Source organism: Monodelphis domestica, chromosome 4 (genome assembly GCF_027887165.1).
Source record: "Monodelphis domestica isolate mMonDom1 chromosome 4, mMonDom1.pri, whole genome shotgun sequence".
NCBI lineage: Eukaryota > Metazoa > Chordata > Mammalia > Didelphimorphia > Didelphidae > Monodelphis > Monodelphis domestica.
Window position 1 is genome coordinate 421,422,457 of NC_077230.1, and position 19,810 is coordinate 421,442,266.

General features: G+C 52.2%; 1 protein-coding gene across 1 annotated transcript; it reads left to right on the forward strand.

The window, feature by feature from the left end:
• The first annotated feature begins 13,042 nt into the window (after window positions 1-13,042).
• On the forward strand, window positions 13,043-19,057 carry NANOS2 (nanos C2HC-type zinc finger 2). The gene has a single exon (XM_007492122.3). The coding sequence runs from the start codon at window positions 17,699-17,701 to the stop codon at window positions 18,089-18,091; it is 393 nt and encodes a 130-aa protein (XP_007492184.1). The 5' UTR covers window positions 13,043-17,698; the 3' UTR covers window positions 18,092-19,057.
• Window positions 19,058-19,810: the final 753 nt, after the last annotated feature.

The following is a 19,810-nucleotide window of genomic DNA, read 5'->3' on the forward strand; positions in this document are numbered from 1 at the left end:
CTTTCCCTCCTTTTATTTTTCTTATTTTTTTTTAAATAAGGGATTTTTTTTTCGGTTGGTCAGTTTTTGTTTTCAGAGGTAAAATGGGGGGATGTTGCACCTTCTTACTTCAACCTACTCGCCCCAAGCCCAGTTGCATCTCCAATCAGGAATGAGGGAGCTTGGGGGATGGGGATAGGAGTCTGGTTGGTACGGCATGACCTGGGTAGCAGTAGAGGCTGGAGTTCCTATCCACCCCCTATTCCTGGGTGTTCCCCCGACTCCACAGTCCCCTACTCAACTGGGGTCACTGGGGGTTCGTTTTATAACATGGCCAAGTTGGATGAATGGGGAAGTGGGGAAGGGGTTGTGACATTGGGGGAGCTTCAAGTCCAATGTGTTAAACTACTACCTAGTTTATTAGAGAAAAGAGCACTGGATTTGAAGTCAGAAGACTGTCACTTGCTGTGTGACCTTAGGAAAGTCATTTGACCTTCCTGGACCTCAGTTTCCTCATCTGCTAAATGAGGGGTTTGGCCCAGATGAATGAATATCTAAGGTCTCTCCTGGCTTTAAATCCTATGATCCTAAGCTCTGGAACTCAGAGCCCTAAAGGAGGCAGGGGGCAACTTCCTGAGGGCAACCCAGGACAGTCTGTCTCCCACTTTAGTTTGTCTCCTTGGTCTTGTGTTCTTATGGGGAGGACTTTTCCTTGAGGCCCAATGGGGCTCCTATCAATGTATGACATCATGCATGGGTGGAGAGTCTTCCCTAAACTGTTATGTTGGGGGGGGAGGAGTCCTATTATTCTAGGGTCACTTCCTGTGAAGTGCCTGAATGGGAAGGACTCCCTAACATGAATCCCACCTTCTCCCTCCTTTTTACTGGGTCCCAGGAGACCCCAAGAGACCCTCAGGACGACAGGGCCACTTCCCCCGATAAGCACTTGTTGACTTTTGGCTATGAAGGATGAGGGAGAAGACAGGACTTGGCTCCGTCGTGGGGGTGCTGGGTGGGGGGTGTGGAAGGCAGCAGCTTATGTCTGAGAAAGGAGTGTCTCCATTCAGATGCCAAAGTCTGCTCATCTCAAAGAGAAGCCACTCTTGTGCAAGAAGTTCCGAAGCCCCCCTTCTCCTTTCCCACCCCAAGCCTTCTCTGTGTGCTTGCTTCTGTCTGCATCGGTCTATTATCTTGCTGGGGTCCGAGTTGGCGTGTATTGGTGGGTCTAATTTAGCTCGGCGACTGGGGATCTGTGATGGAGGCTGGACTGGCGTCTTGTGACACGGTCCTGTTAGCATGTTTCCAAGAGGTCTGGACACGCAGGTGTGAAGGGAGACGGACTGGGGTCTAAAAGACCCCGATACGTCACTGGGGTGGCAAAGGCTGCTTGCTCCAAGTAGGCTATGCGGACCTGGGGGCTTTTCTGGGGAGACAAACTCGGATTGCCTTGTCTGAGCAGAGTAGCCGGGTCAGCTCCATCCCTGGGCTAGCCATTCCCTTGGTCCTTCCTCTCCCCCCCCCCTTGGTCCCCCCTCACCTCTTAAACCAGGGCTTCCCACTGATCCCCTGGTTCTAGCATCAGCATCTTTGTAGGGGGGACATAGCTCCTGTCCCTTCAGAATTCCACACTTACCACCTACTTTTCTGGATTCTTCTCTCCCCACAGTTCGGGAGGGAGGGGCAGATTCCCCCCAATCAAAATGTGAAAATCCCTTCCCAAGGAAGAAGCAATAGCGGTAACTCGCACTGACCTTGTCTCCCACCTTGTCTGCTCACGTTCCCCACTGGGTCACCAGATGCTGGCAGGAGCTGGGGTGGCCAAGTGGATTTTTCTATACCCTCCCCTCAGACTCCAGTCAGGGAAGGGGGGGAGCCTGTCTCCTTCTGAACCCTGGCCCCCACCAACTCCTTGGACCCTGATTACACCCTTCCTTCCAAGGTAGGGTGGTCTAGATGTGCCAAAAGAATTCTCTTCCAATCTTTGTATATTTATATATACAAAGGATATATACATATATATATATATATCCTGCGGCTTGGGGGGAGGGGGGAGGGGGGAAGGGGGGTTCCCATCCCCTGAGAATGCAGTATTCTGTATTTTGGATTTGGGAAGGATGGGACCTCCCAGGGTGCCCGAGCTGATTTGCATATCATTTGCATGCACGGCCAAGCTCACTGCCCCTATAACGTGCTGGTCCAGTGGCAGCCCTTTATGGGGCTATGTCTCTTCAGAGACAGCCTCCTTCCCTGCTCTTTATTCCCCCCCAAGCCCCCATCCCACCCCCATGACACACACCTGGCTTCTTCTCTTGAATCCACTACCTCCCTGAGGTGCACTCTGGAATGAGACAGAGTACCCTGGTTGAAATCCCAGCTCTAGGCCTGACTTATTATGGCAAGTTCCTTCCTCTGTCCAGGCCTCCGTTTTCTTCTCTGTAAAATTGGTGTGTGAGCGAGGGGCAGGGAGTAGAGATGCTTGGGAAGGTCCCGAGTGGCTCCCCTTCCCTCATCCCCATCCCCCTTTCCACTTCCTGCAGGGTGGAAAAGGAAGAGGAAGGAGGGGAGAGAATGGGAAGGGGATACACGTGTGGACGGTGCCCCACCCCACCCTTCCTGCTGCTTCCTGTCCCCATACCTGTGGTCTCCTCTCCAGAAGCCCCCTCTGCAGTTCTGACCTCAGTCCTTTTGCTACAGTGTTTCCTGGGGCAGGGGCTAGGGGTGGGGAGGGGGAGGTAGAGAGAGCCTAGACTGTACTTGGGGTCCCCTCGAGCCACAGATGTTTAATCTATTCCCTACAGCTCTTACAATCCTCCTCCCCTTCCCCAGGGGCAACAGTTAACTGAAGCCAAGGAAGATACCCCTAACTCCCTTCCCCTCCCCATCATGGGATCCTATGCCAGTTCCACATCGATTTGGACCTTCAGGTTCTTCTTTTACCCCATTTTACCAAGTGCCCCATCCCCCCCTTTTTTGATCATCTCTTCACTTTCTAATGTCCAATTTCCCAAGGTCCCCTGCTCCTGCCTCACCACCTTTCCCACTGACAGTGTCTCTTCCTGGCAAGTGGAGATTGGAGGGAAGCAGGCAGTAAGTAAGAGATCCTTGGGCCGCCCCATGGAGATCCCAAAACTTCCCTCCTGAGGGTAAAGCATTGGCCAAAGGCTAGAGCCCTCCCTGTTCTAGCAGTTTCTTCCTACTCCCCTGACTTCTCATCTTGCCTCTACAATCCCTCTCCACTTCCAGAACATCTCTTGCCCTCTCTGTGTTTCTATCCTTTGCTCTTGTCTAGATCTGCTCTGTCTTGTCTCTCTCGTTTCATCCTCTTGTCTCTCCCCTGTGAGTTTTTGTCTGTCTGTCTGTCTCCCTGTTTCTGTTTACCTGTCTGTGTGTGTGTGAGGGGGGGGGTCACAGCCTGAGTCTGGCTGGCTGTCTCTGTCCCTCTTGGAAGTCCTCCCCGTCCCCACCTCGTGTGTCTCTGCTCCTCTCCATGTCTGTCTGGATTGCTCTGTGTCTCCATGATTCCCTGATCGTTTTTCATAAAGTGCCAAATTTTCTAGGGGAGAAGCTGTTGTCAGGGAGTGCTAGTCTCATGTGGGAGGGAGCAGGGGATAGCCAGGGCTGTCTCCCACCCCAAGTCTTTGGTCCTTGAACCACCCAGGATCCCGTTAACCTGGATTCCTATGTTCTTTCCACCAGACTTTTCTTAAGAGCTTTGTAAGAAAAGAAAAAAAGAAAAATTCCCCCCCTCAGTCCCTGAGACGCCTAACACTAGCCCCCTCACTCCTCCCTCCGTAGCCAAGAAGTCTGGGGCTAAAATCCCGACCCTTTCTCCCTGGGATCATAAGGAATTTCAGGGAGACGAGGAACCTTCGCCTCTCTTCCTGGTAGATAGGATAGAGGCCAGATGCAAATCTCTAAGTACTTCAGAGAGAGAGAAGTTATATGTGCCAAATTCATCTCCTTGTCTCCCTCTGGGGGGGTGGGACTCTGAGCCAGCCTGTCCCAGCACCTTCTTTCCCCCTCCCCCAGCCCCTCCATATTCCCAGCCCCCAGGCTAGGGGTGGGGGCTGCTACTGCAATAAGGGGGAGGTTGTAAAGTAGCAGGCTTCTCTGCCCCCTGCCATCTCCTCCCATTAGATGAGCAGATACTCATCCCATCCTCGACCTCCCTTTCCCTAGACTAGTGGGGAGGGGATTAGAGGTATTGGAGACCTTACCTCTTGGCTAGGGAGGAAATCAGTTTATAAGGTGGTGGGGACAGGGATGGTGTCTCTCTACTACCCGCTGGATATGTGATCTTGGGCAATCCCCATCCAATGATCTCTGGACCTCAGTTTCCCTATCTGTCAAATGAAGGGGTGGGGATTCAGTGGCCTCTAGTCCTTTCCAGCTCTGACATTCACAGTGACTTTGTGCTCTTGGGCACATTGCTTCCCCCTCTCTGAGCCTCAGCTTTCTCATCTGTAAAATGGGGGACTTGGACTTGCCGTTATCCAAAGGCCCTTCCAGCGCTGACATTCTGTAATCCTCTGAAGTCGTTTCCCTCAAGTCCTATGTCTCCTCCCTGATCTCTCCTATCTCTTAGTGTGTGTGTGTGTGTGTGTGTATGTGTGTGTGTGAGTGAGTGTGAGTGTGTGTGTGTGTGTGCTTGGAGAGTGTGGGGTAGAAGAGGGTCTTGAGCCTTGGAGCAGAGGTACACAAAAGCCTGAGGACTGTTGGCAGTATAATGTGCCTGCTGGCATGGTACTGAGCCTAGCTATCACCATACCAAAAGGGAGTTCACCAATTGATCGGGCATCAAGTACCTGTTACATGTAGGGCACCATGAGAGGTGCTGGGTTCTTTTGTGCCCATATCTGGTTCTTGGGACACACCAAGGTGGGCTATTGTGAAAGCTAAGCCCACTTTGGAGGAGAGAGGTGCCTCACAAGCTTTTGGAGGTGCTAGGGAGGAGGGGAGTCCATGGCTTTTAACCCTTTCCTTGATGCTCCCCCCCATTCGGGATAGCATCTTTTCCCGGAGTCCTTGGGGGGGACCCTTTAACCTCCCTTCTCTTTCCCACCTTCTCTTCCCTCCTCTCCCCCACACCACCAACCGTTCATTCCCTCCTCCAAGTGGTTCCATCACCACCGAGGACTCCATCACCCACCGCCCACCTCCTCCAGGCCACTTGGAACTGCAGGCTCATCTTCAGGCTGTCGAATCCTTTTCCTCTGACCTCTCATTGAACTTTTTTTAACCCTCTCTGTGTCCATCCCACAGAAAGCTGTGTGTCAGGGGTGGGAAGAGGGACAGGGAGGAGTGGGGAGAACCTGGGATGGCAGCACTTGGTCCTCCATCCCCTCCCCCAGCCCAGGGCAAGCCCCTTTCCCCCCTCCAAGAGATTCTATATAAATATCTATATATAAAAACTGGCTGAATTTCTATGTTTGAAGACTTGTCATCAGTGGGAGGAGGAGGTGGGGGTGCCTCTTCAAGACCCCCCTCCACTCCTACTCCTGAGCCCTTCTCTCCCTCCCTCTCCTCCCCATCCCTCCATTGTAAATAATCTCTTTTGTACTGGGAATGAGCCAGGGGGATGGGTAATCATTTTTTTCCTGTGTTTGGCATCTCAGCCAACTTGAGGCAGCAATACCATGCTGGTTGTTTTGGGGGGGGCAGGTCCCCCAGCTCCTAGTTACACCCTGTCCCCCTCTCATACACACACCCACACACTCTTGGGTCCCTGTTTCATAGGATCCCAAAGCAACAGTATTAAAGATGGAGGGGGTTGATGTGGATTCTAAATCCTGTTCTCAGGCCTCAGGGTCTCAGCTTCCCCATCTGTAAAATGAGTGTGTTGACTAAATGGTCACTAAGGGCCTTTCCAGCTCTAACATTCTAGCTTCTAAGGTTCTCTGGTTCTGAGAATACTAGGGTCAAAGCATCTCAGAATCTATAACCCTAAGATTCTGGGATTCTTTGGGAGAGGTTTGGGAGTATCCCATCCATCCCCTTCTAGGAGGGGGAGGTTGGTGCTCTACTATTTCCCTTCCATGGCAACTGATGCCATCTCCAAGCATAGCTGGTTTGGGGAGACCTCTCTGGAGGATGCCCTGGTTAGGGGGAGGAGGGATCTGGGGTCAGAGGTCAGGGGCCAAGTTGCCCACCCCCCACCCCCATCTCCCCATCCCATGGTATGCCTCCAATCCCTCCATCCAATCTCTCTCTCTGTCTCTGTCTCTTTCTCTCTCTGTCTCTCTCCCCTCTCACTTCCTCTCATCTCTTCTCCTCTCTCTCTCTCCCCTCCCCTCTTACTGGTCTCGTCCCTCGCCCAAGCCGCCGCCCGCTGTCTGGACCTTGGTTCGCCGCCACTTCCCCACTCAACACTCCCCCATTGCCATGCCTGGGCCGTGGCCCCTCTCTCCCTCCCCTCCCCCCACTGCCCAGTGTCCGTTGTGTGGATAGCGCTCTGTGTATTAGCTCCATGACCCTCCTCCCTCTCTGAGTCCCCCTCCCCCCACATGCCTCCCTTCCCCCAGTGACTCACCCTTTTTTTGCCGTTATAAACGTCCATCTCTACATTCGTGTCTAACGCTGTGTTCTTTGCTTTCCATCCCACGACACGCGCACCTCTCTTAACCCATTCCCCCCCACTCCCCTCACCACCCCTGAACCCTGGGGAGGAGGGGAGGGAGAACTCCAGGGGGGAGCTGGGGGATCCCTAGGGATCTGGAACGGGCAAGCTCCTCCAGGGATCCTGGGGGAACTGAGGGCAAAGGGGTCTGGGTGGGAGGTGGATGCCCCTGCCAGGGGCCCTGGGCATGGGGCTGTCTGGGCAAAGCCCAAGAAGGGGCAGGGAGAGAGGCCATCAGAACCACACGCTCCCCGCACCCAACTAAGTCCCCCGGACAAAACCAGAGAAAGGCATCCTATTAGGAACACACCAAGTGACAGGCACGCAGGCAGAGAAGGGTCCAGATACATAGAAACAAACAGGTGTAGACACGCATCAAAGGGACACAGGTGGAAAGGCACAGAAGGTCCTGCCAGTGGGTCTGAACATGAGAGAGATAAGGGACCAAGTGGGAAGTGGGAGACACTGAGACAGATGTCAAGAGGAGGAGAGATCAAAGTAGAAAAGACAGATGGAGCATCAGTCATCCTGGGATGAGAGAGCCCTGAGGCCTCAGTCTGACTGCCTTCTGATTCGCTGTGGAACATTTGGCCAGTGCTTCCTTCTTCTCCAGGCCTCAGTTTCCCATTTTGTAAAATGAAAAGATTGAACTAGATAGTCCCTAAAGTCCTCTAGGCTCAAAATAATAATAATAATCTGTTGAGACAATGAAAGGCAAAGACTGGGAAAGGTTAAATCTCTTAACATCTCTTGGCTTCACCATCTGAAAAAACAAGGTTGCTGGATCCCTTCCAGGTCTAGATTCTACAATTCTATAAAGACCAAGGTGCAAAGAGAAAGAGACAGGAAAGAGATGGAGACTGGAGACAGAGCCAAAATGGAATTGGAAGAAATGTAGATAGAACAGTGTATGAGATCTGGTCAGACATTAGGTGAGACAGAAACAGACACTGAGCTGGAGGGAGAAGGAGACAGACAGACAGACAGACAGACAGACAGACAGACAGACAGGAGAAGTGAGGAAAGATAAGATAAACTACCAACATCTCCATCATCACCATCAAACATTATGCCCTCTTTCCCCCTCCTCCATGAGAGATGTGGGTTCCATTCATGGAAGTGTCCCTGGAATTCTCTTCCCACCCCTCAAGTCTCCTGGTCCTACAAACACCTTAAAAAGGGTCCTAGGGGATGATCAAGGCAAAGAGTGGGAGACGGGGTCAATTTCTTCCACTGCTGCCTACCCAGGCTAGGAGGATTTTCTGGAGGGGATATCTTGGTGGTCTGTGTAGTTTTTTTTTTTTAATCAAAAGGGAGTAAACAGAATTGGGAGTTGGGATGGAAGGGACAGGAGGGAAGAAAGAAGGGTGGTTGTTGGTTTGGGGCCTGTGGCAGGGGGCAGGGGTGGAAGAAAAACCAAATGGATCCATGTGGTGGCCTCCCTCATGCACTCCAGCCTAGGAAGGTGCTCCCTGGCTAAGAAGGGAGAAAACAACCTGATATGATGGAAAGTCCGAGGACTCAAGTACAAGTCTTGACTCTACTCACTGTGTGATGCCTGTCGTGCCCATTCCCCTCTATGGGCTTCAGTTTCCTCATCTGTAAAATGAGGGCACTGGACTTCAGGGATCTATGACATTTCTATAAGGGGTATTATGGGGAATGCCTGGATGAAAAAAAGAAGACCCAGGATTTAAGTAGGAAATAGAAAGCTACCAGCCAAGATCCATCAAGGTTGAAAGTAAGATGGCAGAGGGGAAGATGATGATCAGAGCCCTGATTGACTGGTCTAGGAAAAGAGACCCTGAGCATCCAGGAGGAGATCTATGGATACCCAGAAAAACCAAGAGACCCCAGAAACATGGCCCCAAAGGGATAGGGAAATCAAAGAGAATGGAGGAGAGAGATAAAAGAGACAGAAGCTGAGAGCCTAAAGGACCAAAGAGGCAGAGAGATGAAGAAACAAAAAGCCCAGAGAAGACAGAGATCAGGGACACTGGATAGACAGGCCCAGAGAGGCAGGCATGCTCACTATAGGTCATTGGGAGAGAAGGGCAGAAAGATGCAGGGATAAAGGCAGAGACAGAAGATTCAAAGAGAGTAGACCAGACTTCATCTGAAAATGGGAATAACTGGCCCTCCTTCCCAGGGTTGTCGTAAAGATCAGATGAGATACTATCTGTAAAACACTTTGCCAACCTTTAAGTGCCATATAGACATGGGATAGTGCCAGCCACAAAGGATGAAGAGGTTTAAGTTCTGGTCTTTAGTCTTCCTATCAAATCCCTCCTTGGTCCCTCTGTTGCTCGTTGTCCCCCTTGATCTTGCCCCTCTCTTCCTTAGTGTCTCCACTCTGTCCCTCAAATCTCCCTCTTTTCTCTCCCTCAGTACCTCTTATTTGTTCCTCAATCTCTCTCTTCTTTATCCCTCACTATCCCTTAATGTCACCTCCATGCTTGGGTGGTGTTCCTCTCTGTCCTACTGTGCTATCTCTGTCCTTCAGTCTCCCTCCTGTCCCTTTAGTATCTTCCTTCCTTCCTCTCTAGTATCCTTCTCTCTATTGCTCCTATTTCCCTCAGTTTCCCCTCCTATCTCTATACTCTTTCTCTGTGCCCCTGTCTCCCTCCTCAGGATCCCCTCTTGTCCCTGTGCCTTCTGTGTCCCTCAGTCTCCCTCTTCAATGTCCTTCTCTCTGTTGCTCCATCTCCCTCTTCTCTGTCCCTTAGTATTTCCTTTTTCCTGTTTCTTTGCCCTCTCTCTGGGCCTCAGTTTCTCTTTTCCAAGTATTCTCTTCTGTTGTTCCATCTTCTTCATGTCTGTTGCTCAGTGCTCTCTCTGTGCCTTAGTCTCCTTCCTCTGTCTCTCAGTATCCTCTCCCTTTGTTGCTCCTTTCCTCTTTTTTGTTTCTCAGTCTTCCACATCTCCCTGAGTCTCTGTTTCTCTTTGTCTGCACGTGTGTACCTAACTCTTCCTGACATACTTTCCTTTTTATGGACCATGACAGGGACTTTGATACACCCCACTACGCAAGCCTGAAAGCCCCAGATCCAGCCTCTCTTTCATCTCCTTTCCCCCACAACCAGGAAATCTCCCTATGACCTCACAGCCATTATGTGACAACACAAAGTGGGGAGGCCTCCTGCCTGGGCGGGGCCTGGTGGGAGGGGTCCAGACTCTGGAGAGGATAGTTAGTGACCCCCACCCCCTTTCCCCTAGTCCAAGGCTGGTGAGGCTCAGAGGGGGGTGGAAAGGATACACGGGATATATTAAGGGGAGTAGAGTCATAGGTTAGAGCCCATCCTCTGCAGCCTCTTGAGCCATTTTTGTCCCTCCCCAGCTCGCATGGCTGCCCGAGGGACTCAATCCGTGTCTCTAGAGAGGAGAAACTGTGCACTGGTGAGGCTACTGCTCCTCTCCCCAAACCCCATCTCCATTCTGACCCAGGAAGGACCCTGGCCCTTGGGAGGGAAAGAAAGAGGGAGAAGTGGGAGTGGGGTACAGGGTCCCAAGGGAACAGGTGTTTGGGGAGGGTCCTACACCTGAAGGGAAAGGAACCCAAGCCCTAGAGCCTCCCAGCCATTCCCTCCACAGATGGAGAAGATCAAGTGTCTACAGGCAGCCAATGCTAACCTGAAAAAACTGGTGGGTTCATGGGTCTGGCTCTGGGGGACACTGGGGATGGGATGGTGAGGGAGGGAAGCTTAAGACACCATTTAACAAGGGCTCCCCCCACAGCCAGCACCAGCTACAGGTCACCCCACAGGCTACTTTCATTGTCCTGCTACAGTAGAGTCCCCTTAACCAGGAGATCCCTTCCTCTATGGCCAGAGACCGGGCAGGGGAGTGGTTAGGGTGAGGATGAGGATTAAATATTAGGAATCTCAATTAGGATTTGAAGTTGGGGATCTCGGGGAAGATTAGAGACTGGGCAGACAATCAAGCAGTTTCAGCAGGTTAGAGAAAAGGGAGTTTGGGGGGTAGAGAGTAGTAAGCTCAAGTCCAGAGGAGTCTGGGAGTCTTGCCAAAGTCAGTCAGTTTGAAGACTAGAACTAGGGTTAGGGTTATAGGGGCTGGACTAGAGTTTGGGTTTACATAGGGCTGGGGCTGGGATTGGGGCTGAAGGTAGCAGTAAAGGAGTCTGAAGAAACATGTAGACATGATTAGGGTTAGTGATATCAATATGGTCTTGGGTTAGACTTAAAGCTAGAATGAGATCAGCATCCTTTTTTTTTTTTTAAACCCTTATCTTCCATCTTAGAATCAGTGCTGGGTATGGGTTCCAAGAGAGAAGAGCAGTAAGGGCTAGATAATTGAGGTTAAGTGACTTGCCCAGGGTCACGCTGCTAGGAAGTGTCAATGGCCAGATTGGATCCTAGGACCTCCTGTCCTCTAGCTAAATGAGTGTCCAACTCTCCCAGAAATTATGATCATACTTAGATTGTAAGAGCAGATTTTAGGGGTTCTAGTAAACTGGGGTTAGAGTTAAGAGTGGAGATTAAATCCAGGGCAGGTCACCTAAAGAGACCGCTGGGCAGAGAAGGGATGTTAGCAGGAAAAGGAAGCAAGGTCTCATCCCTCTCTCTTATCCCTCCCTGTCCTGGATCCATCAACCTCCCAGAATGAGAAGTTGCAAGAGGAGAATGATGGTGAGCCAACCTGCGCCCTTTTTACCACCTTTGTTTGGAGCTGGTTCGGTTCAGCTGACCTCCCCCTTCCCCGCAGGACACTTTAGCCAGCTGGTCGGAAGACCTCATTTCTAGCCTCTCAATCCATGTGATCTTGGACCAAGTCCTTTTCCTCTTAAGCTTTCAGATTCCCCAAAGGAGTGAATGGCAGAGCCTCCCCCGGTTCTGCCATTCCGGGTTCTCTCGGGTTCTAAGATCGCTCCCAGTTCTGACGATCATTCTGCTTCAGGTTCTAAGACTTGTTGGAAAGTGTTAACATTCATCCCCTCCGAGCCAAAGCCTTTTATAAAGTACCATCTAGCGGGGGAGAGAAGGGCAGCAGGTGGGGGGGGGGGGGGGGACAGGCTCCAGCTCGCTAACGCCATTCTCTTCACCTAATCCCAGTCCTGAGATCCACGGAAGAGGTACTGCTCAGGTGAGCACCCCTAAACCCAAGTCTAGCCCCCAAGTCCTCGGAGGGAGAAGACGGCTGAGATGACGGAGGGAGGCGGGGGAGGGGGGGAGGAGGGATCCTCGCCCCCTCCCACGCCCGCTCTCCGCTTCTTAGGGGCGAGCTGAGTTTTCCAGTGGGGCGGCGGGCTTCCGGACCGGAGGCGAGGTCGGGAGGGTTGGGGAGCGTCCAATTCGGTTTGGGAACTAAAGGGGAAGGGAGGAGGTAGTCCTTGAGGCCTGCCCTCCTTCTGCACCCCGAAGGCCGAGCAGAACTGGGAAGTTTAGGCGAGGAAGAGCCGGAGGGGAGGGAAGGGGGCGGTGGTCCAAGAGAGGAGGAAGTTGAGGTAGGCAGAGAGGAGGAGAGGTGGACGAGTAGAAGGAGGAGGGTGTGCCCCAGCCCCGGCCCCTCCCCCACTTTGTCTGCCCCGCCGTGTCCCCACAGGGACAATGACAAGATAAAAAAGAAAATTCTGAAGCTGAAGGAGCGGCACGAATCTCTGGTGAGAAAGGAGGAGTGGGACCAAGAAGAGGCGGGGCTTGGAGGGGTGTTATGCAAATGAACGGGGCGGTTACTTCCTATCAGTGGGCGGGGCGTAGAGAAACTTCGGCTGAGCTGTCCAGCAGGGATCTGGGGGCGGGAGGGGCTTGGATGGGGCGATGGGCCCCTGAGCCCCAGTTTCCCGCTCTGTCCGCAGCAAGACGACATCTACACGCTGGAGGAGCGTCTGTGTGAGTGTGTGTGTGGTTGGCAGGGAGGGCTGTGGGGGTGGGGTGGCCGAGGGCGCCTCCGTCCCTTCCGTAACTCCACCTTCTTCTCCCTCCTCGACCAAAGGTTCTTGCACCTGTCCTGAAAACCGATCGAACCACGAACACAAAGAGAGCAAAAGGTGTGGCCGCTGGCCCCGGTCTTCAAGGAAAGGAGAGAGGGCAGGCGGCTGGCGGGCGTTTGGGGCGGGTGGCTACGGGGGGAGCCTCGGCGGAGGGATTGGCCTTGAGCCGCCCGAGTGTGACATCTCTTCCCACTCTTGTCTCTCTCACCTGGGGCTCCCACTTCAGGGCTGCGAACACAGGGCGGCGGCTCCCGTGAGTCCCCGAGGCCGGATGCACCTCCCCGTCCCCCCACGGAAACAAACCCCCTTCGGGGGTCAATAAACTCCTCTCCGGGGCTGGGACCCCCTCCGCTTCCCAATTATGTGCTTCTGAGGGACATGATAAGTTTTCGAGGGGGCGGGGTCCGGGGTGGAACCTGCAGCGGGGACAACTAGAGGCTCATTTGGAAGGCGGGGCATTCCAGAGGCGTGGCCTTAGAGAGAGCGGGGAACGCCCAGGACTGGAAGAGTGAGAGTAGGGAGGGGAGAGAGGGACTTTGAGAGGGGGCGGGGCCTGGAACTGGAGAAACAGGCCGTGCCTTGGGTGGAATAGGCGTACTGGGGCGGAGCCCAGATTGGCAAAATTGGGGCGAGAACCGGAGGCGAGCTGGGGTCGGCCTTGGGACCGGAGGCCGGAGCTGTAACTGTTACCAGGGGCTTGGACAGGAAGATCCGCAATGTAACTAGCAGGTCCGGGGTCTCCATCCTCCACCGCAGCCCCCTCACTACCTCAAGTCCAGAAAACACCCACCAGCCGCTGCAGTCCGATCATCACCTGTCACAATCCTCGGCCAAAAACAAAAACAGAAACCGGGAATGGACAGTATTACTCTCACTCTTCCCACTCCACCCCCCAGTCTCCTACCTCTATTTCTTCATCCTTCACTGGCTCAAGACAGCCACCTTTTTGGCTGAGGTGGAAGGAGCTCTGGATGGGATGGGAACTCGGTCTGACCTCACTGTGTAGCCTTGGGAAATCTCTTTTCCTCTCTGGGTCTTAGTTTCTCCCGCTGTCAAAAGGGTTGGGCAGGGCAGGTGTGTGGTTCCTGCCTCACCTCCCTTTCTTTGATGGGACTGATTATATATGGAGAAGTCTAGATGACAGGTATGTGGGAGGAAGTACTTTACTTCTACAGTCCACATAGAATAGAGGAGGCAGAGATGGTGGGGAATGCGAACAGGAAGTGATCCCAGGAGATGCAGGAGGAACTTTGGCCTGAAGTCCCAAGTTGTCAGGTTCTGACACTGTTAGAATGTCAGGGGATCGCTAGGTGGCTCAGTGGATTGAGAGCCAAATTTAGAGACAAAGAGGTCCTAGAATCAAATCTTGCCTCAGATGACTTCCTAGCTAGGTGACCTTGAGGAAGTTACTTATTCCTCATTGCCCAACCACTCTTCTTTGAAATCAATTCACAGTATTGACTCTTAAGACAGAAGGTAAGGGTTTAAAAAATGTTATGAAACATGAAATCTTAGGTCAGAGAATGGAGTGTTAATATCAGAACTCAATCTACCCTCTTATGCTGATAGGAAAACTGAAAACAGTGAGGAGTCCCTAGGACAGTGAAGATGAACCTATGGCACAGGTGCCAAAGATGACTCACAGAGCACACTCTCTGTGGACAAACACAATGCCCTTCCCCTTGCCCCCTACCCAGTTCATTACCAGAAAGGTAAAGGACTTGGGCAGAGCTGCTCCCCTCCAGCTCTCCACTGCACCTGATGACATTTTTTCACATCACCTACCTTACTTCATCAGCCCCTCTGCCCAGCAGCCCAGTGGGAGTGCTTCCTGCCTCCCCTGTGTGGGGTAAGAGAAAGGGGCAGGACAGGCCAAACACTTGGTGGGGGATGAGGGGCACAGCACACTGTCTCTAAAAGGTTCACCATCATTGCCCTAGAAGGAAGATGAGGGAGGCTAGTGTCAAGAAATTTAAGAGGGAGGGGGGGCAGCTGGGTAGCTCAGTGGATTGAGAACCTATCCTAGAGATGGGAGGTCCTAGGTTCAAATGTGGCCTCAGACACTTCCTAGCTGTGTGACCCTGGGCAAGTCACTTGACCCTCATTGCCTAACCCTTACCACTCTTCTGCCTTGGAGTCAATATGGAAGGTAAGGGTTTTTGTTTTTGTTTTGTTTTTTAAGAAATGTAAGAGGGAGGTCCCTGTGAAATTCAACAATACAAGGGCATTTTTGCCCCCCTCAGCTTCAACTCCTTAGAGAATTTATTTTGCCAGTTTTCTCTCACTTTCTTTGCCTCTTTCTCTGCCTGTAAAGAGGTTTCATTTTAGAACAATGGGATTTAGCCCATGAGGTAATCCAGTTTCTCTGTCTCTCTGTCTTTATCTCTCATTTCTATCCCATCCCAATGTCTGTTTCTCCAACTCTTTCCATTTGTCCAAACCTCTTTCTCTCCATCCAGCTCAATCCAGTCATTATGAATCATTTTCAAGGCCATGGAGAGAGAATTGAAAGAATCTGCCTGCAAGTAGCTTACATGTTTTCCCATTTCCATTGCTTCTGCCTCTCTCCATCTCTGTCTTTTCCTGTACATTTCTTTCCATCTCTAGCCTATTTCTATCTCTTCATCTCTGTCTCTTTCCATTTCTAGCTCTTTCTCTGTGAGGTTTATGGAGTGTTCAGGAAGGACTTAGCACTGCTGGTGTGAGGACTTGTCAAGCCCCTTTCAGGGCTGTTCACCTACCTTTTGCCCAACTCTAACCTGTGACTCCAAGAAGCTGCTATGGCATGTTACAGTGGCCACATCCTGGTAAAACCTTGGCAGATGAGCTAAACCAAGTTGAGGTAGGGAACTCTGCCAGTGAGGTAAGGGAATGTCTACCCAAAGTTTGTGACGATTTACACACACACACAGAGAATGGGCAGATGAGAACAATTTGTTCCAACAGCCATGAAGGTGAGTTGGGAAGCAGGTGCTGTGGAGAGCTTAGACATGGAAGACACCGAAGGTCCTCCATTGCAGCCTGGACCATTGCTAGTCATCCTGGCTTTTGTCTTGCCTCTGGACTTGGATAACTTTGAAAGAGTGAGGCTGATGACTTTGTGCAACTGCCTCATGATGACTTTGTGCAACTCTGCCTCTCTGAAATCCAATTCAGGTACAAATCATCACCCCTTGATGTCAATGGTCCACTCCAAACCAGAAGGACAAAAAAAATCTTTCGCTATAACTCTATCTTTCAGACTACTGTGTGTCTTTTCTTTCCATCTCTGAGACCTTGATTTAGAACATAGAACCCCAGAAAGCATCCAGTCCAAACCCCTGATTTTATAGATGAGGAATCTGCCCTGAGAAGCTATGTGCCTCATTTATAGCTGTCATTTTCCCTCACTTTTTCTGTCTCAGTCTTCATTTTTCTCTGAATTTCTCATCTATTGTATTTTGACTTCTTTCTAACATAAACCTAAATCCAAGTTATTAGGTTTTCCTTTCTTTTCCTCTGTCAGCTTGATCCCTTTTTTCTTTTCTCTCCATTTCCATGCCTATTTGACCTCAGTTTTCTTTCTAGCCTCCCCAGCCCACTCTGACCTGAATCTCTTTCCTCACCATTTGCTTGTGGGGCTTCATCCCAACCATCTTTGAAGAATGGGAGCTATTTTCCCCTTTCTGATCCTGGAACTGACAAACGCTCAGGAAAGATTTCTGTCTTTGAGCACAAGCACTCCCCAGCGAAACTTACTGAGTTCAAGTGCCCAGAGGGCAAATTCAAACTGTGAGAGTTGAGGGAGAAAGTGCTTGCTTTGAGTGGCTGGAGGAAGGGGGTGAGGCATGCAAAAAAAAAAAAAAAAGTCCTGGGGTCTGGGAAGAGGGGAATGGAGCAGCTCCTGGAATGCCAGCTTTGCAAGCGTGCCACATCTTCGCCAAAGCTGGTGCCAATCAAAATTCCATCACCTGCTATCACCAGCTTGCACAAAGAGATTCCCTGGCCTGGGGCTGTCCAGCTGAGGGGGAAACTAAGGACCAGCAGCTAGGGGTGTTGGAGGGGGGCGGCCCCCTCCCCTCCCATGCCTGACTCCAACAGACTCTAAGAGGCTGAAACTGACATAGATGGGAAGAGCTCAAAAGGAGGGGGAAACCCAAAGAGGCACCCACACCCTGCTATTATTGCCTTTGATTGGCTTAGAAGAGAGTCAGGTTCAAGTAAACAAGGCTGGTAAATTTCTTATCAGTTTCATCTTGTTTTCTTCTCCAAAGGTGTGTTGATGTGGGGAGCAGAGGAGGGGGTGAGGAGGGAGTCCCTAGCTTCATCCTGCTTCTATTCTTCCCTAGTAGGAATGGGGGAGGGGAGGAGACTGAAGCCTCCCCCCCCCCCCAATACATACACACTTTTTTCCTCAATTCTCCCTACAACCTCCAGAAATGACAGAATCATAGGCAAAAGGATTGTGGCAATTGACTCAGAGAACAGAACAATTGGACAACCCATCCCACAACAGAATTAGCAAAATCCTTGTCCCTCCCTAAGCCTCAGTTTCTCTTCTGGTAAAAGGAGAAAGATGGCCTGGAAACTCTCTACTGGTTTTACCTGTCCCTGATTCCAGGCTCAGCTCCCACCACTGACTCACTCTGTGACCCTGGGCAAGTCCTTTCCCTTCTCCTGGACTCAGTTTTCTCTTCTGTTCAATGACTGAGAAACAAAGTAAACAAAAATGTGAGAGTTGGAACAGATCCTCTCTAGGTCCCCTCCAGCTCCTGCACTTTGTGTTATAAGGATCCTTATGACACTCTGAGAGACTATGAGTTTAGTACAAATCTGCAGCATCCCAGAAAAGGAATTCCCAAGCCCAGAGAGGACAAGTGACTTGCCCAAGATTACCCAGCCAGCTGGGTGTGGAGCAAGAATGAAAACTGAGGCTATTTTCCCCTCATCAGGCTGTCTCCCAGCAGGGGGTAGGGGTAGGGGTGGGGGCAGAGGAAGGGAGTGGGCCCTTTAAATTAGAGCTCCACCTTTGCCTTCAGAGGTCTCTAGCCATGCTATAAAAGGCAGCCCCCTTCTCCCCTGCTACTGCTCCTGCTCCTGCCCCCACCCCTCCTCTCACAGGCTGCTTCCAGCCCCTGTCCACATCCACAACAGCCTGCCTTCCACATCAGGCACCCATGCAGCTGCCGGCCCCCTTTGATATGTGGAAAGACTACTTGAATCTGAACAAGATCCTGTGGGAGGTGATCTCTGGCCAAGGGGGACCCGGCGGTGGGGAGAGGGGCCAGCAGGAGGCAGAGGCTGGCCAGGAGAGGCAGGTGGTCGCTGGGGGGCCTCTCTGCAACTTCTGCAAGCACAACGGAGAGTCCCGACACGTGTACACCTCCCACCTGCTGAAGACCCCCGAGGGGATAGTGGTCTGCCCCATCCTTCGCCATTACGTCTGCCCGCTGTGTGGAGCCACCGGGGGGCTGGCCCACACCCTCAAGTACTGCCCGCTCAATGGGGGCCAGCAGTCCCTGTACCGACGGAGCGGGCGAAACTCAGCTGGGAGAAAGGTCAAGCGGTGAGGGAGGATCTATCTGGGCCTCCTCTGGACTTTCCTGGGCTTTGCCCCATCCCTGGGATTTACCCCAAGCCCAGGGAATCCTCAGCCCCAGGCCATCCCATTTGCCCCAGGGGCTGGTCCCCTCTTCTCTCTCCTTGCCTGGAGTTTTCTGAGCCCCAGAAACCCCCCCAGTTCCAGTTCAGTCCTTCCTGGAGAAAACACAATCTGGGGGCTCCCCCATTCCTGATCAGCCTGGCCCTGGGTCCCCCCCACACCCAGAATTGCTCTGCACCTGGAATCCTCCACTCCCAGCTTGTCTCATCCCTGGGAAACCCTTCCCCGCACCCCCTGCCAGCCTCCAGCTTCCTGGGACATGGAGGGAGTTCCAGAGGAGCCACAGACCTCCCTCCAGATGTGGATCGTCCATCCATGAGACCCAGAGCGGTCCAGCCTCTGTCCAGCCCTCCCCTCGCACCTGCTGCTGTCCTCTGAGGACCGAGGCATCCCAGGACTCGGCGACCTCTTGAAGATGACCAGAGGCTGCCTTTTCTGCTGGGACCCTCACATGACCGGCCCCTGGAGATGGGGGGAGGGGGTCCCCATGGCATTCCCCAAGCTGGCACCCTTCCAGCTCCAGAATACCTGGGGGGAGGATGGGGGGGAGACTTTCTTATACTGTTCTTTGTACCTGTTTCTGTGCACTATTCTCGGCCCCCCGTCCCCCTGCTGTGACCTGGGCCCAGACCACTCAGTGGGAAAGCCCCTCTCCTCCCCTGGACAGCTGGGGGAAAGGACAGACCTCCTCTCTTCAGTTTCCTGAGGTCTCCAGGGAGGAGGGCATCCGTGTGGCTGGGGGTGGGGGTGGGGGCAATAAGGAGAGCTGCAGAAGGATTTTAAGTTCCTAGATCTTATTTTTTTAGGGGTTGGGGGAGGGGAGGCTAAAATAAGCAGATTTCATGTTGTTTGGTTTTGTTCAGAGCTGGAATAAACAGCCAGAATTCTTGACTTTTCTTCTCATTGTGGTTTTTTTTCTGATGGTGCAAAGGACAGGTTGGTTATCTCTCTTCCCCCAGAACCAGTCACCCCAATCTGTTCTCCCTCCCCCTCCCCCAAGTCCTGGTCTCCTCATAGGTCTCATCTTTGGACCTCCTTTGCCCACACCCTCAGTACAGACCTCCAAGCCCCCCCCAGCATCGCCTCCATCCCTCAGGAACATTCTCTGGCTCCCAGAATCTGAATTGAACGAGATCTCAGGAAGCATCCAGTCTCAGATATCCCAGGTAAAGAATTCCCACTGCAACATAGTAGGGGATCACTAAGCCTTTGCTTGAAGACCTTCAGGAAGAGGGGGTGGACCTGCTCCAGGCTGCCCACCCACCTACAGTTCACTGTGAAAACTCCAAAGTCTTTCTGGCCATCAAGCCAAAATCTCCCTCTCTGCAAAGTCTGCCCATGATTCCTAGTTTTCTGCCCCCAAAGGCCATTGATGTATCAGCTGGAGGAACTGAGCCTCTTTAACCCATACAGAAGAATATTCTGGAAGGACATAACAGCTTTGAGAGATGTGACAAATTTGTTTACCCCCTGCTGGAGGGGGACAGGCAGAAAGCCAGGAGCACTTCTGGAACAGTGCAGAGAGGCAGAGTTAGGGGGGCTGGAAAAACAAGTTTCCTAACCATGACAGCTGTCTTCTTGAAGCCCAATATTTTGCCCCAAGAAGCAATGAGTCCCTCTTTCTTGG

Coding starts and splice junctions, on each gene's coding strand:
- NANOS2 (XM_007492122.3), top strand. CDS start 17,699: ATGCAGCTGCCGGCCCCCTTTGATATGTGGAAAGACTACTTGAATCTG.